At 47.6% G+C, this 26,709-nt stretch overlaps 1 protein-coding gene across 1 annotated transcript in view; it reads right to left on the reverse strand.

Annotated features, from left to right (window-relative positions):
• Window positions 1–5,191: 5,191 nt before the first annotated feature.
• The window catches only part of PAX7 (paired box 7), a 100,822-nt gene continuing 79,304 nt past the window's right edge, over window positions 5,192–26,709 (reverse strand). The window contains 3 exon segments of the mRNA XM_074893095.1: window positions 5,192–5,307; window positions 9,498–9,744; window positions 16,680–16,745. Of these exon segments, the coding sequence (XP_074749196.1) occupies window positions 5,192–5,307; window positions 9,498–9,744; window positions 16,680–16,745 (429 nt within the window).

Consider the following 26,709-nt stretch of genomic DNA (forward strand, 5'->3'; position numbering starts at 1 on the left):
CGGCTTTTGAATTCAGCGCTTTGTTTAAAGGCAAAATGCTTTATTACCGATCGCCGAAGCCCCGAGCCATGTATTCCTCCACAGAGTTTCAAAATATTTTTCCGCTTGTTGATGCTGCGCTTTGGCATTTAACGAAAGCCAGGTGCCTGCAGAGCTCGGAGTCAGCGCGGCAGCCCCGTCCCACCCTGGTCTGCTCAGCCTGCCTTCCTCTGCCCGTGCGAGAGCTTGCTGAAAATGAATGCATAAAGAAACGGTTGTATTTAGAACAGGCCAGGTAATTGTTCTTCCCTTGCGAAAAGTCACAGTGAAATTAAATGTTTTATTTATTTACGTAGTTTTTCCACGTTTTCATTAACGAACGAGGCGCACGCTTTTGCTTTTCAGCAAAAACATCTGTAGTTCGCATGTGTGTGTGAATATTTTTGATATACCAGCTTTCCCCTTTGTGCTTGGCACGCTGCAGAGTGAGTTAAGCAAACAAGCCACCCAAAGCCACTTTTAATCCTTTTTTTTTTTTTTTTTTTAATGTATAACAGTTATGCCTGAGTTACAGAGAGACACCTACAGGCAGCAGGTAGTTAAAGCAAATACCAGTTTCTCTTTCTACTATACTACTCCATATAGCTGAATAAATTATGGTGCGATTATATATATACACACGCACGCACGCAGGCACGCAGGCGCACACACACGTACTCACACGCAGGCATACACATGGAGCAAAATGGCTATGAGTCAAACACAGAAGCAACATATCCGCAGTTACTAGGAATAAGGAATGTCCTATAGTGCTATGTAGATATTCCCCAGGTGGGTATATGGAGGTGTTAGGGATGACGGGTTAGAAGCATTAAATACACAAAGTCTCTGAGCGACAGGAGCCAATCTGCTGAGTTACTGGACACAGTGAGGAAATGTCCATGTTGTGGTTTCAGGACGGCGCTGAGAGGTGAAGGCAGGGGCGCGGGAGGGGCGTGGGGAGGTAAAAGAAATCCACTCGGCGTTTTTCCTGTCCCCCAAGGATGTCAGTTCTCATCTGCAGGCATGGAAGAAACGTCGACCTGAGAGAACGTCTCTGGAGTGCGTCCCTTCGCTTGGTGGTTTGGTTGGATGAGGTGCAGAAGGATTTTTGGATTCCCAGGCACCCTCAGAGTCACCAGAAGTTGAGGATCTGCTCAGTCCCTCTTGCGTCTGCTTCGAGTGACCGTGACCGCACGTTCTTCAGGGTCCTGCTGTCCAACACTCGTCTGCTGCCGATTGCTACTCTTCCATGCTTGGTTTTGTTTCGCCTTCAAGGCACCTCCCTCTGTTCTGTCCCCCCCTCCTCGTCCCACCCCATCCCCTGAGTTTGTCTCTTTTCAGCAGAACTGAGGTTGGCAATCCATAAAACAAAACAAAACAAAACAAAAAATACTTTGACTTTCATACATGAACGTACCTTAAAACAAAACAAAGAAACCAAAACAATCCCCAAATCAAACCCATCCCACCCCAAAGATTCTGGAATGTATTTTGAAAACACACGATAGGCAAATTTCTACAGTTCATCCCCCCTCCCCCCCCCCTTTTTTTTTTTTTTTTTTTTAACTAGCACGGCACTCACTGTGTTTTTAGTATAAAAAAATGTCAACTTTCTATAAACATACAGCACATGACCAAATTTCCAACTAATGTACAAAGTGCGACCACGAGGGAAAGGTCAGAGAATAGCTATTTGCGCTAGCATGGGGCGTTTTTCATATTCCTCTAAGAACTCTATTTACAGCAGTGCCCGGGTGTTCACGGACTTTCTGGTGAAGGTAATTGGCAAATAGGTTTCTACAGCGCTCCCTCCTTTTAATACTTTTTACTTTTGGGGTCCTGCACTCTGCGCTGAGCTCAGCTGAAGTCCTCCTTGACAACACGCTCGCGGCGAGGACCAAGTGTCCACTGTTGAGGGATGCTTGGGAGAGGTGTACGCACACACCGGAGGAGAGATAACGGCGGGGAGGAGAGAGCTGACAGGTTTTTGTGAGTGGGAGCAGCGGACAAGCAATTCTCATGACAAACTGAAACTTTCCTCCTAGTTTAGCAGGCAGCGAGGAATGCATTTGGTCAGAAATGTCAGTATAAAGAACAAGGGACTGCAAATGTCTGGGCCATCTACAAACTCCATCTTCCAGTGGCAAGGAAGATGTAGATTTGAAGATGCTCGCAGACTGAGTGATTATTGGCATTTGGCCTCTTATTAAATGCAGCAGGCAAGAAAATCATGTGCTCTGTTGTTTTAGCAGTGGGCTCAGAAGGATACCAAGACACAGGAGCAAATTCAAACAGGTGCTTCAGTCATTAATCCCTGCGCTGGTGTCTACCATGGAGACACCCTCGCTCTCACCCTCCACCCCCCAGTGCAGGTGTGGCTGAAGGTTACTGTTACTGGGAATGACATTTAAGCCAGGACAGGAATTCAGAAGGGATTTCTTCCTTAGATGAGCTCTAAAGGGTAAACAACATAAACCAGCATCTTTTGTTGCTTTCTGAGATCTCAAACTGGCACGAAGCAGGGAGAGTGCTTCAGATAACGTGACTGGTCCAAGGCATTTGGGCTCTTCAGTTACCTCAAGGAAATTGGTACCTTTGGCCTCACCTATTCATCCAGCTGTAGGTGCTCCATATTGCCCTGAGAAAAGATGCGATGAAAGCAAGCTTCAAGTGCTTCAAAAGCTCCGTGATCCAAGGAAAGTCTTTTACAACTAGAGGGAAGCTTTATGTACGATACAGCTGGACAGACAGTGACTGAACTGGGATCTCTGGAACATAAATGACAGCAACACAGCCTCTGGATGCAGATGTTGCCCTGAACAGCGCTCCTGCACAGAAACATGCATGTGAGCACGTGAGAGGCCAAGCTGGTGTATTAATATGCTTTTAGGGATGTAGAGCAGGCTCTGTCCCAGCCGTAAAGCAAAGCTGATGAAAGCCAGATGTGGCTCAGAGAGGATGCTGAGCAATGTAAGAAGCACAACTCTGCTTTGCTCAGAACAGGTACTTGTCCACATGGCTCAAGAGGAAGTGGCTTGGTGGTTCATGATAAATGATGCTGGGGCAAGGCAGGGGATAGTTCCCCAGAAAAACGTTGTTTCAGCTGCAAAAACAAGATAAGATTATTTGAGAAGAATGGAAGAAGCGTCAGCAACAGAAGAGAGCACAAGTGTCTCCTTTAACAACCTAGGAGCACATGCTAGACCAGAACTCATCCGACCACGTGGTCCCCTGTTATCGCCAGTGGACAAAAGCAGACATTCATTATCCTAAAGTAGACATATAAAATAGTAAGTGTATTATAAACCCTAACAGTCTGTAGATGACTTTAAGTGCTGCCTGTTGCCGTTGGACTTCACACATCAGCTACTGGCTGGCACAGATTCTGTGCATCGGGGTGGTTATCTCAGGGGCAGCTTTCCTTGCCCTCTCCAGGTCAAACTTCAGTGCGTTCTTGAAGTGAGGCCTCTCAACACAGGAAGATAAGGGGAAAAAATTCTATAATATTAGACATCTGCTTAAGAATCATCAAGGATCATCACCACATGCGAAAGGGAAACTATTTAAAACCCATGTGGGTCATGACTTAGCAATACCCTCTTATTGTTGGCTGCTTTTATCTGAGCAGTGTGATGAGCAGAATCATGAGCCAATACAAAAGCAAGAGCACTGGCTGCTACAGAGAAGTGGGGTGATAAATCCAGAGAACAAGATCTGGCTTAGAGAGAGAAAGGCTCCACCACCAAAATGAAAAGCAGAGGGAAAGGACGGAGAGACTGAGTTGTACAGAATAGTACATGAAATGAGAGGGGTGGGGGAAGAGCTGGGAGGATGGACAGGGGCAAGCATCTCTCCTGGTAGCTAGAGGACAAAGAATGCTGTTGGTAAGATAAATCTTTTCCTGCAGTACAACTAGGTGCAATGTTGCAGCTGAGAGCACCTTTCCTTCCCAGCTGCTGTTAGAAAGGCTCTTCAGGTCATCTCCCCTCTGACTCCACGGCCACATCCATCCCTCAGTGAGAGGCAGCTCTGGGAAAGCACTTTCAGAACATGCACCATTTTCCTTCAGGTGGCCTTTTACTTGTAGAAGAACCTGGCTTTGCACACTGACCCCTCCGAGCAGGCAGCTAACAAACACCTCTGACTCTTCCCTCTCTTGTCTTTGTTCTCATGGCCAGCTTCTCTCCAGCTGAGTGAAAGAAGGGCCACGGACAGTCCTCGCCCTTCTCAACTGGATGGGCAAAAGCTCCGATGCCATCAGGTGTATCTGATGCCCTTCCTCTGTGCGTGCAAGGCCAGCGTTCGCTATCGCATCTCCTGCTGCTATCTGATGCCCGTGTCTTTTCAGTGATAATCAGGTCTAAATTGGTCCCTAGGAGGAAAAGTAAATGTTGCTCGTGCCTGTGCCCATAATCTCCAGTCCTCATGCAGCAATTTACATTTACACTTTCCAAAGGTCCCAGGCTGGACGGACTTACATCCTGCCCCTGCTTAGCAGCAATCTGGCCTGCTTCGGCCCTGCTTTGGGAAGCCATCAGTGAGAACGGAAGGGTAGAGTGGGGTGGGGAAATTTGCTGTCACTTTAATATATGTTTTTCTGGTTTTGTTTGTCTTTGTGGTTTTTGTTTTTTTTAAACAAGTTTTTATATTTGGTCCATAGGTCTTCTGTGGTCCCGAATTATATCACCCTTAATGATCAGCTTGGTTATTCCTTCCTATACAACATTCACCAAATTTACATCAATGGAAAGAAAAGGAAACAAAATGAAACATTTCTTTTTTTACAATGAAAAAAAGATTTGGCTTTGACTATGCCAACTACCTAGATCAATGGAAAGTCCTTAAATGTGGGCAAAATGCCATGGCCAGGTAGGTTAGAGGGAGGGCATGAACTCGGGGTTATTAAATGTACCCAACCCATTGTCTCTGGCCACAGGAGGAGTCAGGTCACAGAGGCCAGGCTTGCCTCTGAGAAGAGTGCTCTGGAGGAGCTGGATGCTTGGAGAGCCCTCCCCCTCTTCCCCGTCTCCTTCACAGCTCAAGTTGGTGCGAGGTGGAAGGGAATTGGGAAGGAGTAGGGTCCGGGTACAGGCAGATCCCTGGAAGGCTGGTGGTGTTTTCTCCAGTGGTACCAAGTTGCTGGAGTGGGTTGTTGGCACAGTTGGACTCTTCAGTAAGCTTGGCCTGTCTCTACTGGTAGGAGGCCCAGAACGGCTGAATGTTCTCCCAGCTTCATCCTACGCTGTGTAGACAGACTCACGTTCTTGGCCAAATAATCAACAGCAGCTGAAGAGGAGGGGGAAAAAAAGGAGGGTGAGAAAACAGCACAACATTAGCATTTAGTGGAAATGAGGCTTTCAGCATCAAAGGGTGTGCAACCAACAGACCCCACAGACTTACAAAGAGAGGCCCAGTGCAGTGGTTGTCACAGACACGAGGGTCCTGCTGCACTCCTAGCAGAGTGCAAACAGATGATATAAGGAAGAAATTTTAGATATAAGGAAGAAATTCTTTCCTGTGAGGGTGGTGAGACACCAGCACAGGTTGCCCAGAGAAGCTGTGGGTGTCCCCTCCCTGGAAGGGTTCAAGGCCAGGTTGGACGGGGCTTTGGGCAACCTGTTCTAGTGGAAGGTGTCCCTGCCCGTGGCAGGGGGGATGGAACTAGATAGTGTTTAAGGTCCCTTTCAACACAAACCGTTCTAGGATTCTATGATTCTATTGTGGTCCTGCCAGAAACACCTAGGTAGGTCTCCGTGGACCTACTGAAAAGAGCTACAGTTCTACTTCTGCCACATAAAATGGTGTTTCCAGGGGAGCTGCGTGAGGCAAGCCTGAGCAGAAAGCCAGTGGGATAAGCCTTCCAGCCTCACCTCCCTGTATCATCTCACCGTGGCAAAGCCAACTCCTGCACTAAGTGATGCTGGTGTAAATGATTCCTGAGATTTCAGAGAAAGCTCATCAAGTCTGGACAGGGCTTGAATCTGACTCATCTGCTGTGTGCTGACTCATCTCTGGGAGCTCTGCTGCCTGCCTTCATCCACCCTTCCTAAGGCAAACCGCTTTGCTTATCTCCATCTGGGTGAGAAACGCAGCCACAACTCCTGAGGCGATGTGTGAACCTGTATCCCAGCTCGCCTGCCTGCCCCATGGTCTGAGGGGGAAGAGGACTGGGGCAAGATGGTGACATTGCTCATTAGCTGAGCTTCAGTCAAAGTCTCTCCCTTTCACTAGCTTTAATGTCTCAAATTAGATTAATAAGGAGCTGGCAGGAGATGTACAATCGGTGCCAATGAGTAAACAAATTTCAGCCATCAACATCTTGTCAGACGCCTGCCCCAGAGGAGGTCCCTTCCAGACACAAATTCTTATTAGACTTGTCATATCTATTAGAATTCCTTTCACGCTTCTGCGTTCCATCACCGGCATCATTAACACAGCTCCGGCCTTTGGGAACCGCAAGGACCACATCAATCTGGCATCCCTGCTCCCCACCGGCTGGGACAGCACAGGCTGCGCAAGGGCTGGCGCGCTGGAAGCGAGCAGGCTCGGCACAGGGTGAGTTATCTGGGGCCGAAGCGAGGCCTGCCTGGGAGCACGGCTTCTGCGGGGGACAGAGTCTGAAAGAAGCTGAGTTAGGCGAGCGGAGCTGGCACGCTGGCTGGTGCTCCTCGGGGATGGGGAGCCTGGGGGAGCTCGACTCCAGCGCTGGGCTCTGTAACGTTGCGTTAGGGTGCCTCTAGCTACAAGGCGGGGTGTACACAGGATTAGACCCCAAGCTATGGCTCTAGTCCAGACCTTTTCAGCTTGGTCCCTTGGTATTTCAGGTAACCACATTAAATAATGTCTATGAGAGGCTGTAGGTAAAGAGGAAATTCGCTCCTCAGACACGCTGCATGTGTGTGTGTGGTTGTGCCTCTGTGTCTGTTGTCACCCGTGCTCTGGGTGAATTCAGATGGGTGTTTGGGCAAGGAGGGAGGTGAATGGTCAGAGCTGGTCATCCAGCTCTGGGCAGCAGCCAGCAAAATGAAAATTTGATGGCAATCCCATCCTTCTGAAAAAAACATGCTAAACTCCTGATATTGCTTCTTGTGCCAGTGGGGAGAGTTCAAAGGCACCAGGGTATCCCACACCAGAAGGCAAAGATACAGTTGGTTGGTTTAATACAGTGGAAGCCAAAATAAAACTAGAAACTTTCTGAAAGTACTCTGGGTGTTTATTTGCTTCTGTGAGACAGAAAGTGTGTCTGGTTTTGTGATTCTAAAACAGAGAATAAGGAGGAGAGAAGTGGGGAGAGAGAGATTCTCTGTAGGCCAGGTCCAAGGCCTCTGAAAGCTACAGATCTCTTATTTACAAGCCCTGGTTATGTCCCCTATTATACAGAGACTGCCCCCACCATAACAACCCCCCATTTTTATTATATCAGTATTCACTAAAAAGAGTTTGGTACTTTTTTTTGCCACATCATGGAAGAAAGAAACATATGATTTGAACCAAACATCAATAAATAATGATCTTGCTTGTGGAGGTCACCTCACACCGATTGGTATTGAAACAGCATTTGAAAAGCAGCAAAGAATTAAAAAGCAGGAGGAATTAGAAGTATCAGTTATATACAACATGCACTGAGAAAGACAAGAAAAAATGTTGTATATCAAGGTCAACTTCATGTAAGTGATTGCTCTAACAGGACTAATTACCAATGAAAACTGTTTCCTTGCATAGAGATTATTATAAATGGGGCTCATTACAGAAAGATTTATAGTGAAGTGGATTTATATATTGCCTGTACAGAGCTGTAAGCACAGATATCTATATACATACGTGCACACATGCAGAATTTGCTTCTTAACGTAGATCCCACCTTAGAACAGCTACAGCTGGTTTGTGCTGCCTCTGCCATGCAGCGTGGCATTGGCTTTGGCTGTAGGACTTGCCATCACGCCGGGAGTGACTCCAGCTCCCAGCCCTGGGAACCAGTGGTACTGCGGATGGTGTGTGATGGTTTCTCCCCTCCCTTCCTTGCCCCAGCAGGAAGAAAGCCTTCATGACCTGCTACCTGCGTGTCTGTGGGCATGGGATACCTCTGGACTAACTCTGTCGACCACGCAAGGCTTGCTGCTGGGCTCAGAACCAGTGGCAGCCTGGACTCTCTTAGCTATTAACAGGAAAACATCCCTGTTCTGAACCGAGCCCAGTGGGCTCTAAACTGGACTTGTAAACTGAATGGGTGTCCAGCAGAAAAGAGGGAGCTGAGCGACAGAAAGCAGGAAAGAGTGGGCAAATAAAACATAAATAGGGCTGCGTGAGCAGTTTTTCATCAGCACAAGGAGAGGCCCAAATAAAAATTCCTGCAGCAAACCCAGACAAACCCTTCTTTCTATTTCCTTCTCTTTTGCTGGTCTCTCTCAGAAAACATAGCTCGTCCTCCTTATTTTATTTTTTACACACATGGGTGTGACTAACGTCTTGCCCAAGGGAATCTTTATTGGAAATACATGGTATTGGAATTTGTTTAAGATTTTTATCAATAGCACGTGTGTCCAGCCTCACATCCAGAAGCGAGGGGAAGGTCAAGGGGTCACAGATCAAACTCCCGAAAAACAAAAAAAGGAGGGGTGGGGGGAAGCTGCTATTGATCCCGTCTGCCGCCACAGCCGGTTCTCATTTAGCTGTAGAAGTTAAAGACATTAAAGGGCTGTGACGGAGAGGGGAATAAAAAGCCACAGCCAAATGGAAGGAAAGGTCACTGAGGACAAGCTATGGGCAAGCCGGAGCGCTCCCGGAGGAAGAGGATGCACCTTTAACCCTCTGCGGATCACTCTCTCACAACACCACACTTATTATTAGTTTAACACCGGCAGGTGAGCCCTTTGCCAGGCTTGCTGGTGTTTTTGTGACCCAACCATGCTGGAGGAGAAACAGACCCTCCCAGGGTCCCTCTGCCTTTTGGGTCTGTCGTTTGGGTTCAGGATTACAATTCCAGTCTCACTTCAGCTTTTGCAGAACCACAGCCCACATGACAGGCATCGGCTTAGCGTATTTCACAACAAAACCTCTGAGCTGGACCTGGTCCTGACCTTACAGAGGGCAGGGGAGGAAACAACACATAGTTCTGCATCAGTAAGGGATGGCATTAAAATCCCAGCTTTCCTTTGGCTGAGCAGGGTGAGCATGTTGTAAGGCTTTTGGAGAAGTAAGAATTGGAGAGGGGGGAGGAGAGAGGTCTGGAAGTTGTCCTTTTCTAATAGAAATGTTTTACCTAAAATATTTCAATTGGGACTTTGGAATTGGACTGCAAGGGTGTTGGGAAGGCTGTGTGGAGAAATCTCCATCTGTGTCTGGTGAGTAGATCCCCTTTTTCTCTCTAGATGGACAGATTTCCACGGGAATCCCTTCCACTACAATATCCATACCTTCGTACATTCCCTCCCTCTCTTCTGTTCCCTGTGCAGGGGGAATACAATCAGTGCACTTACTTTGTCCGTACTGTCCATACTGGTAGCCAGCCACCGGGTCCACACTGTAACTGGTGGTGCTGTAGGTGGGAGGACAGTAGGACTGGGAAGTCGGGAGGCTGTCCACGGACTTGATGGAGTCACTCCGCTGGCTGCAGCTGGCAGAGATGGAGTTGGTGGTGTCCAAGCCACCGTGAAGGGGAGAGATGGAGAAGTCAGCCTGGGGTTGCGGAGGAACCCCGCTGGGGTTGCTCAGGATGCTCATCACCTGCAGAAACACAGGAGACAACACGTCAATGCCTGGGGGAGAAAGGGTACGTGTGCAGCTGCCTTCATGCACACCAGGGAGAAACAGCCTCCATACATTGGTGCTCTATCACTACAATACACAACATCAATAAAGGTTTGGGCAGGCTGGAGGATGAAGGCCTGCTTCTACCAAATAACAACAGACGGACCCCACAGTTGGCTCCTCTGTGTCTAAAGCTCTATTTGAAAGACCTTAATAGGGCCAATTGAGAAGTTCCTTCACAGCACACTCAATCTTTGGTCTTTTTTTGCTGACCTGCCAACAACGCTGGCTGTGCTCTTCAGAATGAACACTGGAGAAAGGAATAAACTTGGGACAAACCTGCTTGACACGCTCTGCCATGAACTAGCACCCCGTCCCTTCCTACGCACAGCCCTCACATAGGAGGAGACACATAAGACAGGGAGCAAAAATCCATGTTTTCAAAAAGGGATGCTGAAGCCAGCCCCTCTCTTTGGAAGGCTGAGTGGGGTTTGGTTTGCAAAGGTCCCTAACCAAACCAGATGCAAACCCTTTCTGGCTTTGATGCAGATTCAGCTTTAGGGACTGAAATGTCAAAGTTCTCTTTACCCTCAAATGTTAAAGGATAACAAGTCCTGGTTCGGCTCATTTCAGTGTAGCGCTTGGTTTGAAAATGTAATTAAATTTGCACACAAGCGATCTTCCTGCTTTGAGACCTGAAACAGATGAACTTTTTTTTCCTTCTTTTGCAGCAAAAATGCCAGATTTGTTCCTGCGGGTGAGTTTGGGGTAAGCCGGTGCCTACAGGCCTTCACACAAGGACCCTGATCCCGCTAGCATTTTAATGCAATTGCCTTCTGCAATCAGCAAAATTACCCCCGGGCTGCCAAGTTAAGAGTGTAAAGAGTTTGCAGAAGCGGGGCCGTGGCAAGGGAAGGAAGGGAACTCCTGATGCCTCTCGGTTGATCTCCGCAGCCGCCGCAGGCGTACCGTGCCGTATTTGTGCCGGGGAAGGGCGGGGGGAGAGGGGACAGCCAGTCACCTCGGGGGGCCAGGCCAGCGCTCAGATGCCGAGCGGCTGAAAATCTCCGAATTTAGCATAACCTTATTGACATCAATTAAAGTGGCAAATTGGAAATATTTGGAGCCTGGCAAGTGGTAAAATGAGCCCTTTATCCCCCACCAGCAGCCTGGTGAGCTATTGTGCAGAGGATACATTCTCTGGAGGGACACAAGAGGGGTTGTATAGAGCGGCGTCTCCCCTTCCTGCTCACCCCAACACCTTCCCCATCCCCTCCTCCCTCACCTTCCTGCCGGAGTGGGGGCTTAGGCTGAATGACCAGCTACGCGCTGGCCTTTGCTTTCTAAAGCTTCTCCTCCCCCCGGAAGGACTCAGGAGTCCTGCAAAGATGCTTTCCCTTGATGTGATGCCACCTCCCGACTCAGCCGGCCTGAGATCCTTCCCAGGCATTTGTCTAGGAGGGGAATTCAGGAGTAGGGGTGGCTGGACCCCCGTGGAGAAGGAGGCAGTGGGGAGGTACTGGGGAGGGGGTTAGTTAAAAAGCCTGGAAAATCAATCTAACCCCAACCACTGAGTTAGTCTGCAGTGTGGTACAGAGACATAAGAATGAGCTCTGAACAAGCTAAGTAAAAGCAGCACAGTGGCAGCAGCACAGAGCTCAGACAGGGTTCATTTACCCTGTCCTCCTTTGGGATTTTCAGCCTGCACTGAGCTTAGAGTTTGCTACTGGTCCCCAAAAGTTAAAACTGGCTTAGCTGTCTCTACACCGCGGGGCAGATGGCACTTCAGACAGAGCCTAAATTACCCTCCAGGCACAGCTTCTTAATCACATTAAGATAACCTCGAGGTATCTAGATGAAGTTGTTTAGCCATAATGCTGTGCAAAATGTGCCTGTGGAACTCCTTGCCCCATGACAGCCCCAAGACTGAAAGATGAGGGGATGAAGAAAGGAAATTGCATTTAAATATGCAAGACAGAGTGGATTAATATGAGAATAGGGCTGTCATGCTTTTCTGTGTGGATGTAACGTAAACCTCGCTGCCTCAAGGCTTATGCAGCAGGGAAATCATGGGAGTGCAGCCTGAAGGTAGGTTTTCCAGCTGCGAAGTTATTTGTAACCTTCCACTAAAGCTGGGTCACAAACTTTGATCTGGCTCAGCTACAAACCCCTTCAAATGCCCCTCGATCCCACCGGCTGCTGGCAGACCTCCTAGCTTCAGCATCACCTTAGCTGTAGGTGTCACACCCTGCACCTCCTTGCCCTGACAGATATCCAGGACACTCTCATATACAGCAGCCACAAGACATTATTGGATTTCATTCACAAGCAGAATCAGATGTTTAAAACAATAAACATCCTTCCTACATGTGTGAAAACACAGACATATGAATTATGAGTTATTTTTGGAAAGTCCAGCTCAGGCAGTGCAAAGCTGGGCCATTTCGCCTCTCCCTGCCTGAGCTGTCCGGGTCTGGCAGTGCTGCCTGACTGCGGATGTGCTGCCCGCACCGCCAAGCCCCGCAGGTGCAGAGAAGAAATCGTGCACTATAAAATGAAGGGCAACTGGAACCACTCATAGACCAGAGGGTTTTCTAGTGCTCTCCCTCCTGGCCATCTCCCTGAAAGAGTCAGCTGCTTTATATTACTCAGAGAAAATAAAAGGCTCTTAAAGCAAGCAGAAGTCATATTAACACTTCCGCTAAGGCCCTTTTAAAAAGAAAGGGGGATGTAAAGCAACGCTGGCAAATGAAACCCAGATTCACACTCTTCAAATTCAGAGGAGCTGAGACCGGAGAATACACTTGCACAAATCCTACTAAAGACAGTAATTGGCTTTAATCAGTCAGAATCAGGACTGATTTCTAATTCCAGCTCTGCTACTGACTCACAAGGGCTTGTGCAAGTCCCTTAAGCTAGGACTCAACTCAACTAACCTTAGCCATGTGAAGTTAAGTTTCTAGTCTCTGCTAATCCTCTAGAATCCCTCTACAGAGAGACTGACACTTCTGAAGGACAATTCATCCCATCCTAAGACCCCCTTCTGAAAAAGACAGGCTGAATTTCCCTCTGGAAATCCGTGGTGAAACATAAGGATGCCAACATTTCATCACGATGATGCCAGGGTGGTGAACAGATATGTGACTGTCGGGAGGTTGGAGAGGGGAGATGCTGGAAGGTGGCTACGCGATGCACATCCCCGCTGGAGGCTCCCGCGGAGGTCGGGTGGCTGAGTGCTGCAGCTGAACCCTGAGAGAGGCTGGGGGGGCTCAACTGAGCCAGGAGCCCCAAAGGTCTCCATTCCCTCTCCAGCACTGCTGACCGTGGGAAGCGTCTGCCTTTTCCAGGCATGCTGAGAGCAATTTGGGGCTGAGGTTCCCCTGAGATGCTGTTTGCAAGGGTTTATCAGAGGACAGCATCCGATCTTCCCCACCCCAGGACACGAAGGTGTTAGAAATAACAAAAGTGAACCAGAGGTTTCTATTCCCTCTTTGCTACGCAGCCACCCAGCATGGATAACCTACACGAGCCCTCCAGCCTCGGCAGGCCCACGTTATCTGACTTCTTGTTTTAGCTGGATAAACTCATTTTCCAGGCAACTTTTGAACTTAGGAAAATCTGGGGCATCTGGAGAAATCCCCTCCTCAAGAATGCAAAGTCCTTTTGCCTTTTCTTTTTGACCTTGCTTTCTTATAATTTATTACTTCTTGGTGCATTATCATCACTAACTAAAAATCAATACCCACTTCACATCTGTAAGGTTTTATCTGGAGGGAAATCTGCTACCTGTCCATCACAGTGATTGACAGCCTTCCCTTTCCCCTCCCTCTCATCAGTTGTCTCTCTCCCTTTCCCCATCTCCTTTCCCTTTGCTGCTGTCCCAAATCAGTCACAGGCGTGGCGTGGGCTTGCACTTCAGGGTAAGTCAATAACAGCCATGGTGCTAGGAGCCTTCGGCCTTGTTTCTACCCTTTCCGGAGGTCATTTGTCATGGGGGAGAGGGGGTAGGGGTCTTGACGTGTTGGGGAGACCAAGGTTAATGCACAAAGACCCTCCTGGATGAAAGAACCAGCCCCCCCTTCCCAGCCTCCTGCTGCCTCCTCCCTCCCCACCCTCATCTCTGCAGCTCCCCCCTGTTCCCCCCCCGGGACGTTTCATCACTCTCTCCCATACTTTAAAAGAAGGGGAGTTAAAAAAATGTAATTAATTCCCTCCATTTCTGAGCTGGCCCTCAGGGCCTCTGGCCGTGGAAACTGTAGCAGGGGAAATGTGCACCCTTTATGATAAACGAATGCGGCTTTGGAAAGGGAAGTGCAATTAGGGCCTTCAATCTGTGCAATCAGGCCTTCAGATTTTAGGGTTGGGGGTTGGGGGGGGGGCGGTTGGGTGTGTTGGGGGGGCAGGAGGGGCTCAAGGGGCAGACAAGTGATAGGGAGAGATATCGCTTAGATAGAGAAGGGTGTGAGCGCATCAGGGAGGGGACAGGGAGGTTAGGGGATAAGTTTCATGACAGAACCTTGCTCCAGCAGACCTGGCTGCTGCACCTCGCCGGTCCCTGTGGTCAGGAGCTCTGTGGGAAATACCAGGGCAGCCCAGGCCGTGCCAGACAGGCTATAGAGCCTCAGAGTCCCCACACGTCCTGCCCTGCATTAGCAGTTTGCTTTAGGCTTGCTAAGATACCCAGCTGATAGGACACCAGGCCCTGGACACAGCAGGCTCTGTGCTCGATCTACTCTCAGTGACGGTATGCTGCCCCAGGAGCAGGAAGATGCAGAGGTGTTGTAAGGAGGTCGGACTCAAGCAAACAAAACAACGGGGAGGCAGGAGCCTGCAGACAGCATTTTGCAGAGTGACCCCTGATTCTGTGGTGTCTCCGTTTCTGGACACCCGATTTGACACAGCGCAAAGCGTCCAAAATCAGAGGCTGCCTTAGAAAAATGCTGCATTTAGAAACTGCTGAGTCTGGCTAAGTTCTGAATAAAGGGAAGACGTAATGATCTGCAACTGGCTGAAGGGTGTTAACTCCAGAGGAGCTGCTGGGTGGTCCCAAAGGGATGCAAACTGGGTGCCAGGCAGAAACTGAAAAGCGAAAACCAGAGGAAGGGTCTCCTGGCAGTGGGTAGTATTTCCGAGGCTGTGGTACTGCTTTCCTAGGAATGGGTAGAAATCCTCTCTGGAAAAGGCTGGAAATGTGATCAGCTGAATATTTTATACTATATCAGGCAAAAAGCACTAGGAAATTCTCTGTTGTTGTAGGCTGCACTCTCTCCTTGTTTCAGCTTCTGTGGTGTTAACATTTACACCATCTCCCAGGGAAAGGAAAGTCTGACAGGGGCCTGATGGCCGTGCTGGCAAACATGCTGGATCTTACAGATTTTCTAACGACACGGACCACGCTAACGATTCGCTCTGGGTTCCTCCATGAGGGCTTGGTCTCTCTGCTATTTGTGGTTGATTCAGCTTCTGCTCTGGGTAGGTCATGCTCTGTCCTCCAAGACTGTTGTTAGCTACTTGGTGGGGACCCAGCTTAATCTTTTCCATCTTTATTTTTCAGCCTGTTCAGCTAATCTTTTCCTTCTCTCTTGCAGAAGGCAACCCTTCCTCATATTAATGCTTTTTGATCTCTGTGGATTCATTTTCACTTGGTGGGAAGAGGAAGAGTCGATTATTCTATACATATATTAAATGGAAACAAAATGAAGAGGTGACTGTAGGACTACTGAAAGCCGAAGAAAGAGTTGGGAGGAGATAAATATGGTTGCCCCAAAGATCTTCACTTGAAAGGAGGATAAATATATGCAAATATGCCCCTAGGTAGGACTAAAATGACTTATGTAGCAATCACTAACACTGCACTTACAAAACCAAGCAATTAATTTTGAATATTTTCTAAATCACTAGACCCAGCTGAGTTGTATCCCAATATGCCAAACCAATCCAGTAAGTACACCCATTAAATTTGATTTGCAATCTGGCCAAGGATCCAGACAGTGCTTCTCACTTCTTGCACCTAGCAAGTGTCTGATCTAGGTAATTGCAGTCCCTTCCGTCTAATGTCACTTCCAACTAAATTTTGGAGCCTGGGGAGCCAACTTCACATTAGCCTTCCTTAAGGGTAACTTCACTGACTTCAAGCACAGTCCTGATTCACACTGGCATAAATGAGCAGGTCACTTAACTCTCCATTTCTATTTGTTGTGGGTTAAAGTTTAAGAAACCTGATGCCCCACTGCTTCATCTAGCCAGGTATTTATAATCCATCCATCAGCATGTTACTAGTGCTAGAGAACAGTGTTGTGAAGACGAGCTAACACAATCTCACCAGTCCTTCCTGCTACAGAAGGACTCCAGGGCTGACATGGCTGCTGCTGTATAGCGGTAATTCCTCATGCTCCTGACCTTCCCCGTTCCATTGGAAAACATGCGGAGGCCAGTGAAATGCCTTTCCCAAGGCCACACAAAGTGTGTCAAAAGCAAAGCTGGGAACAGAACGCAATGTGCCTGAATCCTTTGTGGTGTGTATGGGACAGATCATACCAGATCCCTTCAGAGTGGTCAGAAACGGTTACCGTGGGCCTGTGCTTGAACAGTGGTACAGTTTGGCAGTGAACAACAAACCCAGAAATATCATCAATGCCCTTTCAGTGACTTAAAACATCTGAAGGATGTTTCAGTGCTATAGGGGAGTGGTCTAGAACACAGCGGGTGAGATGGAGATGAGCGTTTGTGTCCTAAAATGAGCCTGTTCATTTAACAGATGAAAAACTGCCACACACTCATGATGGAGAGGGCTTGGGGAGATGCTGGGGATGAGATGGAGCTGGGGATGCAATGGTGAGCTGCAGCAAAGCAGACCAATGCAGGCTGCACAAGGGGAGGATTAGAAAAAAAAGGCGATGGGAAGTTATTACCTGATTGTTCAAGGCTATGGTGAGGTTCCACCTGGAGCACTGCATCTTGTTTTGGGCACCCTGCTTCTGTAGAGATGTACAAATTATGGAGAAGGTCTAAAGAAAAGTTTCTAAGCTATACAAAAGAATGGGAAGGTCTTAGCTATCAGGGTAAGAGAAATTGCTTAAGTCTGGATGGTCTGGGAAAGAGGAGTGGGCTCTTCTTGCAGTGGAAATACCACAAGGAAATCAGAAGCACTGCAGGGTTATACATCCAATAAGGGCTGTGAGAAATCCTGCAGTAAAGTGTAATTTGGAGGGGAAGGACAGAGGCATCACTGTGAATGGGAATTACATTAAAAACTGCTTGATCTAGAAACACAAGCCACTATCCCTGGCATTAGGGCACCAAACTACTATCACTTAGATAAAAGCAGATGGCAAAGTTTTTAGTAGTCTGGATAACCAGAGAGGAAACAAAAAGACATGCCGTGCTAGTGCAGGCTGTTTAACGTAAAGGGGGGTCCCACTTCTACAGGCATCAATTTCACTAACAAGCAGAATCAAGAGACATGGGCTCTCATCCCCTTCCAGAAATGGGAGATGCTCAAGCCAAAAGGCTAACTAGTGCCTTGCCATCTTCAAACTGTCAAAGGGGTTTGATTTGCATGCGCTGCTGAGTATCTCCCTTCTGAAAATGGGCAGTTTGTGCTTTACTAACCATCAACATCATTATTCATCTTGTGTTACCTAAGCATGAAGTGATTTTCCTGGTTAAATTGGAATTGCTAAAATATTTTGTATAGAATAACCAAAAGAAGGCCAATGCTTCCCAAACGTGCTGGTTGGCAAACTGACCCACCCCATCCTCCTTATTTCTAGGCAGTAGACTGCATTAATAGAAGCCACCCCAAGCAAACTCTACCCTGATGTTGTTTCCCTGGTGAAAACATTTCTCTGTGAAGGCCAAGTAAATACATTGGAAAGGAAAGTCTCCATGGGAAAATCCCTTTGTTGAGATACAGAGCATCTCTGGGCAACTTTATGCAGGGTATTAATTGCAGAAACCTGAATCTTGCTTGTGGTGTTTTGGAACTCACAGAGTCACCTGGGATGAGAAAGCAGAAAGGCACAACCATGGAAAAATGGAATTCCTAAACCTCTCCAAACTGACAGAAGCACTCAGGTTAGATTTGGCTTTGGAAATGGGCTGGGCTCATGCCTTTTCTTCAGCACCTATTTGTCCATTCTTGGATAAGCTCAGACATGCTGATGGGAGGCAGGGAACAAAAAGCTTTTGGGGCTTGGTGAGAGATTCAAAATACCAAGAAATAAACAAACACACACCAAGGTTTCCTGCTAAATCAGCCCTAAATCTATTGCTGTGCATCTGCCCGATGTGAATCATGGGAGGGTCGGGTGATCACGCAGCACAGCTACGTCCCAGCAAATTAAAGCTGTTTTATAAACTTCTGTTGTTCCTCTCTTCAGCAGCCCCACGCCGGCAGAGACTAACAAAGACAAAACAAAATTCACAGAAAGGTCTCCTCTTCCCCTCCTCCCTTTCCATTTCTCTCCCTCATTTTATTTTTTCTTTTTTCCATTTCTCAGCTAAGCTGATGTGTGCTCGCTCACTATCACACCCCCCGCGGACACTGGTAATGGAGTGCGGGTGCTGACTTACTGCTTCGAAACAAGATTTCCTGAGATCCTTTGAGTGCGCTCCATGCCCCCCCTTGCCTGCTTTTCTGTCTCTGTCTCTCTCTTTTTGGAGAGTGGAGGGGAGCCTCTATAAATGTGAAAGGAGCTGCACTACAAAGAATCCCCCGAGTGGCATATCCCAGCCCCAGGCGAAGCTGCTTGGTGCACTGATAGTCCTGCGTATCTGCTCTAGGACTCCTCTTTCTCTTCCCCTCCCTCTTTCTCTGATCAATCAAGGGCTGTAATCAGTTAAGGTCCAGCTTAACTGCAGTGTAAGATACACCAGTTAAGCAAAGCCAATGCCTCCAGGGTTCCCATCGTAAATACGGAGAGGTCATGGGGAGATGAAATAACCCTGATAAGTTCAGCAAGTGCAGGGCTAGCTAGGCTCGCACCAAACACTTAATAACTCGAGCTGGCAGAAGAATGAAAGAAAGGGAAAATCAGAAGCGCTTCCTATTGCCAGTGCCTCTGCTGCTTGTTTGCTTGCTCTCTCAGTTCCCTGCTTTCCCAGGGCGGGCTTGGTGGATTTTTTAAGGTGAGGGTTTCTCTTTTTAGCTCACCCTAATGAATGAGCAACCCAGACCCTGGTCCTGTCTGTGAGTGCCTCAGCTCAGTTTGGACCTTCTGAAGCTACCACAGGGATGAATTTTTAAAATCAGGACCTCTTTTTCCCTCTCCCGTGGGAAAATCACAGCTCCTGAATCCAAGGAAATGCCTTTTGCAGCACTACATAGTGCCATGTGCTCTTCCTTCTGCCTCCTCTCTGCTGCTAGGGAGCACTGTGGTGTTTTCAAAGACAGGGAGCTGCCTGCTTTTGCCAAACATGAACCCCAAAACCCACACAGGATCTGAACTCAGGGACAATGGACCTGCATCCACCAAGGTGTGGAGTCCAGTGGTGTGAAGGCATTAGTGTAAACAAATAGGAAAAAAAGAGAAGAGAAGAAAGTGGGGATCCTTGATGAAAACACTGGCTTTAATAGAGGATTACCCTTACAGCTAAAATGTTCTAGCTCTGCAACCTCTTTCCCCATTTTTCTCCATAGAAACGTCCATTCTCAGAGATGACCCAGGGAAAAACAAGCCCTTTGCATTCATTACTTGTAATCACCTTTACCCTCAGTTCATGCTGTGCTGGATCCAAACAACTTATAATTTCATAATGTACTTCTTGAAGAGGAGGCTGGGGACACTTGGACTGTCAAGGGGACTTTCCTGTGCAGGCCAAGCTACTGTCTGCTTCCATTTCTGCAACCCCAGAGCTCAATTCTGTCCCTCAGATGTGAGAAATCTGGCAGGATTCGGACACCATCAAATCCGCCCTCAAATTCTACCTGGTCTTAATCCCGAACTCATGACTCTAGCTGAACACAACATGAGGTTTGGATCCAAATACCACTGCGTCGGCTCTCATCTAATTGGACATTGGCCCACTAGGCATTACAGATAGGGGGAAAAAAACATGTAGGATTTATTAAAAACGATGCAGACACACAAAGAGCAGAACAAAATCTTTAACCAGAAGCGATAAGAAAGCCCTAAAGGATTTGAGTTTAGATAAGTATCCCTCTTTGAGTCCTCCAGCTCTTTAAAAGCTATTTGGACTGGAGTTTTCCTGTGGTGTTATAGGTGCTTACTTAAGCAGGGGATGAGATTAATTCTTCCCTGGGTATTTTGGCACTCTTGCACCTGGGGTCTGCAGAGGAGCAGCACAAACCTCGATAAGTTTGCAATGATTATTTGAGTGGCTATCACAAACAGGTGAAGGTTTTGAACAATAAAGTATAAAAGTAGAAGCTCCTGGGCTAACACATCATTAACCACGCTTCCTTCTTATTTGTCTAGTGCAATTCGATTTTGGCTATGTGTGAAGGTACTCCAAAATAAAATATTTTTTAGAATTATAATAAAAAGCCACCAAGAAGCGATCTCGAGCATCAGAGTAGTGAAATGCCTATTTTTAAAACCTCGCTTTTCTTGTGAACATCATTCACTGCCTTGAACTAAGTGATTTTTAAGAAAAAAAAGATACACTGATGAAAGGTAGCTGTCTGCTGCAAAGCTATGTCTGTGCCAAAGGGAAGGGTCTTACCTCATTAAAATTAAACCTCTTCCAAATGAAAACAACAATACTTTCACTAAGTGGGTATGTAAACCAGCACACAGCTTGCTCTCCTTGCAAATGCAAGCAAAGAACTTTATGCATTAACCCCACAACTCCTGACTGAGCTACAAGCTCTCTTTTATAAAAATATCTTGATCAGAAGCCCCCCAAAAATGGCAAATCCTCTAACTTGCTGAGTAGAGTTGTGCCCCTCGCCTGTCCTCATTGCTGCAAGGCCAAGGGCAAGAGTGAAGGTATCACACCCTTGTATTACTCGAGCAGGGTTTTTAAGGCATCTCCTGCATGCAGAAGTTTAAAAGCATACAAGCCACTGCTGATCCAGAGATAAATGGTGGAAAAGGGATTAGAGATACTTAGCGGAGGAGAGGGAAGACTCAGGAAGGGCTGATTATTTTAAAGATATGACTATTTAAAGATAATGATTGCATAAATTTAATTAATGCATTTTCATGCTGCAAATGGCCGTTTTGTAATTAATGTATCTGGCCTCGCTAAGCATGGGAGATCACATCTCCCAGCCCCCCCTCCCTTCTCCATTCCCCCCTCCGCCTCTCGTTTAATGAAAGACAGAAAGCAGATGACAGAAACAATTTGTCAGCCAGTACGGGTGTCAGATGCCTAATTGGTTGCGCTGAGTTAGTGGAAAGTAAAGGGGGAGAGGGTCGAGGCTGGGGGGGCTCTTTCCTCTTTATCCGAGGCTTCAGGGTGGGTGTCTGTATTGGTGGAGGGGAGTGAGGGGGCGAAAGTGTTTCTTGTTAATTGATGGAGATTAGGACACAGATTGGCTGTGGCAGGGACTGGGCAGTGACAAGAAGGGGACAGGAGAGGCTGGTTAACACCCGTGCAAACAAGCTGCCATATCTCACAATACGTTAAGTCCCGGCAGCATTGACAACATCAGTGGTTATCTCCTGTGCTCCCGGCTCCTGCAGCACCCCGGTACCCCTGGTCACGACTGCTGGGGGAAGAGCTTAGTGCACGGGTCAGCAGCCCTGGGCACAGCTCTGCTCCCTTTGGTTTGCACCCTCCAACTTTGAGAGAAATCGGGACCTTGGCAGAAAGTTCGGGACCCTGGGGAAAGGGCGCTGCGCACGGGAGGATGCAGAGCTGAGGCTCATGGGCAAGGCAGAAAAACTGTAGCCCAAACACAAGACCACTGCCTGGGTCTTACTTGCCCTAAGCCTTGCCCTGGGTTCAGACCAGTGTGTCAGTGTTAGCATCTAAGAGATCCTCAGCAAATCTGTGTCCTGTCTCCTCCTGCCCCTGCTCCACTATAAGACTGTCTTAAAAACAGCAAGATTAAGCAAAACTGGAGTTAATGTATGTACCAGCTGGTGCCTGAGCTTTGTGGGTGTATTTGGGTCACCGGTAATAAAGCCCCCATCTGATTAATTCTCCCCTGGTCATTATGTGGAGAGGAAAACCTCCTGTCCACACGAAAAGGCCTGGGAGTCTGTACCAGGGAGCTGACCCCCTGAACTCCAGCAAGAGCTGAGCATCCCAACCCTTCAGACACCCCCCAAGAAAGCAGCAGGACAGAGCACATGCTGTCCAAAGTTACAATTATGTAAAAAGCAGAAATGGGTCTTATATCTGCAACATTCTTCTTTCTTTGAAGATTTCTGTGACCTGCTTTAGTGCAGCACTGGGCAGAACGGGGCTGCCACCTCTCACGAGTGGAAAAGCAAGGCCAATAAAGGCTAAAACTCGAGACGGCGCAGAAATTTATGGGGGAGCAGGAATCTGAACATCCCAAAGCCAAGGTTGATGTCCTTATTCCAGACAGCCTTGTAATAAGTTAAGCAAGAAATGATGGGAACTTCAAAACATTAGTGCCATACGATGCTGTTTAGTGTATCTATAGTCCTTTCCCTGGAAAATCTAAGAAAGTTTTACAAAGGTGGGAAGAGTTTTATCAGCTCTGTTTCACTGCCATACACAAAAAAGGTGATTGGTAGAGAGGCATGAGGAGAAAGAGCTAAGAATAGAAAATGTTGAGTTTCCATGCTGGGCTCTGATCACATTTAAACACGCAGCCTGCAGTAATGAAAATACTACTAAGCTTCTGCAGGTCCCTCTATAAAAGGTTTACAAAAGGTTGACGGGCGATGAATAAATGTTATGAAAAATATAAACAACATTTTCTTTTAGATGAAAGAAAGCCTTTCAAATAGCATAAATGAAAATGGAAAGGAAATGGGTGAGGGATGCAAGTGCAAACACAAACTTTTGATCAAAAGATCAAAATGAAGTAAAACACTCCAATTTGTAACAAAAAGATACTGAAAATAAAATATCCAGTTGCAACATTTTTGTCCCTTTGTTTATAAAGAGATAAAAATAAACTCTCCAGAGAGTGCTGAATGAAATGAAACCATTTTGCTCTTTCCAAAATGTCCCAGCTACCTGTCCCCTCATCCACAGTGATCTCAGTTATCCTTCCCGCTGCAGGGCGAGCATGTTAACGATACACGACAGGACTGGCAATTAATAATGAAGCCATTCCTATTGCTGTTTATTCATGCTGCAATGACACAGAGGTGCTGCAGTCAAGGAGCATGTCCCACTGCACGGGACCCTGCACAAAAAAAGAAACAAAATCCAAAAGACCCAAAATGCCAGATATTTCAGATCTGGGGACTGGGCGTCTCCCCTCAGGCGTGGCTCTCTCTCTACTCCCATCCCAAGAAAGCAAATCCAGAAGAAAAAGAAAGAGGGGGAAGGCACCAAATTCCTGAAGCTCTTCCCCCGCAAAGTCAAGAGAGTAGAAGTCAAAACTGGTCCAACTCGAAGAATGAAAAAAAGGGCCTAAGGTGCTGCAGATAAAATGGAGGAATGGAAACTATTCATTAATCCCTTCCAAAAATTCACCATGCCCAGGCACTGAAAAAGTACTCAGTATTTATTCCTTCCATAAACACAACCCACACACCCCCTGGCATAGTCCTTCAGACTCTCATACACACCTCGCTTTTTCCTTCTGGTTTATAAAACACAAGTGTGAATCATTGAGCAGTGGAGCTCTGCTGGGGAGGAATATGGTCTATTGTGTATTAAACAAATGCTAAATGATTACAGGCACCATATTGGCTGAGAAAAAAAGCAGGCTGCGGTGAGTTGTGCCTGTCACATCACTGCTCCTGCTTGGCAAATAAGTTCTAATGCACAATTGGTATTTATTAGATGACATACAACAACTGTCTCATTAAATCAGGGCTTGAGCGTAGGCCGGAAGTCTTAATTTAAAGTGTCACCAGCTATTGAAATCAGATGGTTTAGGCAGGAGGGAAGGGAAGGGAAGGGAAGGGAAGGGAAGGGAAGGGAAGGGAAGGGAAGGGAAGGGAAGGGAAGGGAAGGGAAGGGAAGGGAAGGGAAGGGAAGGGAAGGGAAGGGAAGGGAAGGGAAGGGAAGGGAAGGGAAGGGAAGGGAAGGGAAGGGAAGGGAAGGGAAGGGAAGGGAAGGGAAGGGAAGGGAAGGGAAGGGAAGGGAAGGGAAGGGAAGGGAAGGGAAGGGAAGGGAAGGGAAGGGAAGGGAAGGGAAGGGAAGGGAAGGGAAGGGAAGGGAAGGGAAGGGAAGGGAAGGGAAGGGAAGGGAAGGGAAGGGAAGGGAAGGGAAGGGAAGGGAAGGGAAGGGAAGGGAAGGGAAGGGAAGGGAAGGGAAGGGAAGGGAAGGGAAGGGAAGGGAAGGGGAAAAAAAATGGGGCCTAAAGAGGTAGGAAACAGTCACTGGTCCTAACCCACCTTTTGAAATGGGTTGCAATTTTTATGCTGGTCTGGGCACTGGTTTGAAAAATATTTGTTCTGCATTTGCTTTCTCTACATGCACTTTCAAACTCTCCCCCTAATAAACGGTTGGGCACCTTTCTGTGTGTTTTAAATGCAGCGTCGAAAGCAAAGGTTAATGCTGGAGATTGCATTCCAATTGAAAACGCGGCAACCGGTAAATTTGGTTTGTTTAGAGTGGAAATGCTTGAACTGCTGTAGATGGGTGGCGGGTGCGAGAGCGTGGGGAGAGGGGGGTGGGAGACGCTCCCTGCGCTCCGGCTCCTCTCCGGACAAAATTAAATTTCAAAGTTTAATGAGTTGCGAAGGGCGCTGGATTAAAAAGCCTGGTCCCTGTGCTGCCAAAACTGAAGCAGTGAGATGAAGAGAGAGAGAGAGAGAAAAAAAAAATCCCACCAAACCCAAAACGTCAGGGAACAGAGCAAGTGAAAAATGTCAGGGCAAATTGCTCTTGACAGTGTTAATATCTGCACCTCATAGCAATAATTACATGTAAATAAATAGTGAAATAGCTCTCAGCTGGAGTCTGTACTCTGAGTGCAGATGCCACTAACAGCCAGCTGGGGACCTTTCGCTCTTCGACTGCCGTTTCCCCCCTTTCTTCCTCCCTCCCCCTGTTTCATCTATGCCAGAGCTGAGAGAGCAATTGCTAGCAACTGCAGATCTGTTCACAGCCCTCCCCCCTTTCTCATGGCACCGCGTTCGCTCCCTCTTCAGATCACCCTCCCAGCCAGGGGCTGCTGTCGGCTGGCAAGGAAAAGCACCTTGCTTTTAGCCCCTTGCCAGGGGAAAACAAGCTTTACCGGATTCACATCTGGTTGTCGCGTGAGTAAAGGTGAGGGGCTGGGAATGGCCTGGTTGACTATCCTTCCATCTCTGTGGGCTCCTAAAAATGTCAGGAGGGATGGAGCTATCTGTTTCAAACACTGGGATTATGTTCTTCTTATCACCAAGGTTGTCTATATTTCAAAAGGACACCAGAGAACATATGGTTTGGCATCAGGATGCAAAAAGATGTTTCATTTCCACAGGAGATGCATCTCCTACTGCTATCAGTAGCATCCACAGAGATTTATAAGCCTGAGCCGGTGCCTCCAACCCTTGCCCAAGCACAAAATGCACTTCTACAAACCCACATTGTTCCTTCCAAGGGCTTCACTGCAAAACTGCGATGGCCTAAGCAAGGGGGGAAAAAAAGCCACCATGCCATCAGCATTGCTGGTGAAGGTGGGCTGGAATCAATCAGCACCTTTCCAGGTTCCCTGAGCTGTGGGGATTTGATGGCAGCCTAAGAAATCACGAATGACATGGAGAGGGTGAATATTAATTGACTATTCACCGTCACTTCCAGAACGAGCCCTCGAATGAAGGTAGTAGGGGTGAAATATGAAGCAAATGAAGCAGTGCTTCACTCGGTGGAGAGTCAACCTGTGGGACTCTTTGCCACAAGAAGCAATGGATGCTAAGCTGCGTGGATTGAAGAGGAGACTGCATAAGTACCTGGAAGAAAGGTCCACTGAGGATTACCAGACAAACCACCTTTTTTTAAGGAAATCCCCCGAGCTGAAAATAGTGAAAGGCCAGGAGAACTCCCCGTTCTTAATCCTCATGAGGAGTCTGCCTATGGTTGCCATCGGAGAGGACCCACTGGGCTAGGAAGAGCTTGGCCCCAATCACTGTGATTGTCATCAAGCTCTCGGCAGCTCCAAGGGAAAAATTCCCATTGTCTCCCAGGCACTCGGCTGATATGGCCAAAGGGCTGTGGGTGTCTGAGTGAGGAGGGTGGAAAGGAGGACTCCAAAGGACTGAAAATAAACACACAACTGCATAGAAATACAGAATTACTAAGTATGGAAGCACTTTTACAGAGAAGGCCTTTTGAGCTAGCAAAAGGCCTTGATAAAGTCTCAGGTTCCTACCTTACATTTAAGCTGGATAAAAACTCTGTGTCTCCATTCTTGGCCTTGGAGATAACAACCTTCCCCGTGGTACCGTGAGGAGAAACACATCCCAGGATGATGAGATGCTCAGATATTACGATTAAAGTCTTAGATAAAGTTAAGCTCATTATTTTAGCCCTATTCTCTTCCACTCGGTCAATTTATCTCTCTGTGCCCTCAGTTTAGCTTCCAGCCCTACAAGTCCGGGTCTAATTGTGAGCCGTAGGGCTCTGCTAACCATCCAGCAGACCTGTGATGCTTACTCCCCAATGAAGCTGGCGTGTGCCCAGCCCCGCCGCCAAAAGATGCCATGCTCTCACGCCGACACAGCTCATTACCCACTCCCTAATCAGCATCACTCCGGGGCCAAACTACTAGACCAAAGCAAATAAAAAAAAAATAACCTGCTACTGATAGGAGGGAGATGTTCCTACTGAACCACAGCCTTGTGTAAGGGAGAAAAGCTTTGAGGCCTTTCCTTTCGGCTAATGAAATTCACA

The sequence above is a fragment of the Strix uralensis genome, chromosome 23 (genome assembly GCF_047716275.1).
Source record: "Strix uralensis isolate ZFMK-TIS-50842 chromosome 23, bStrUra1, whole genome shotgun sequence".
Taxonomy (NCBI): domain Eukaryota; kingdom Metazoa; phylum Chordata; class Aves; order Strigiformes; family Strigidae; genus Strix; species Strix uralensis.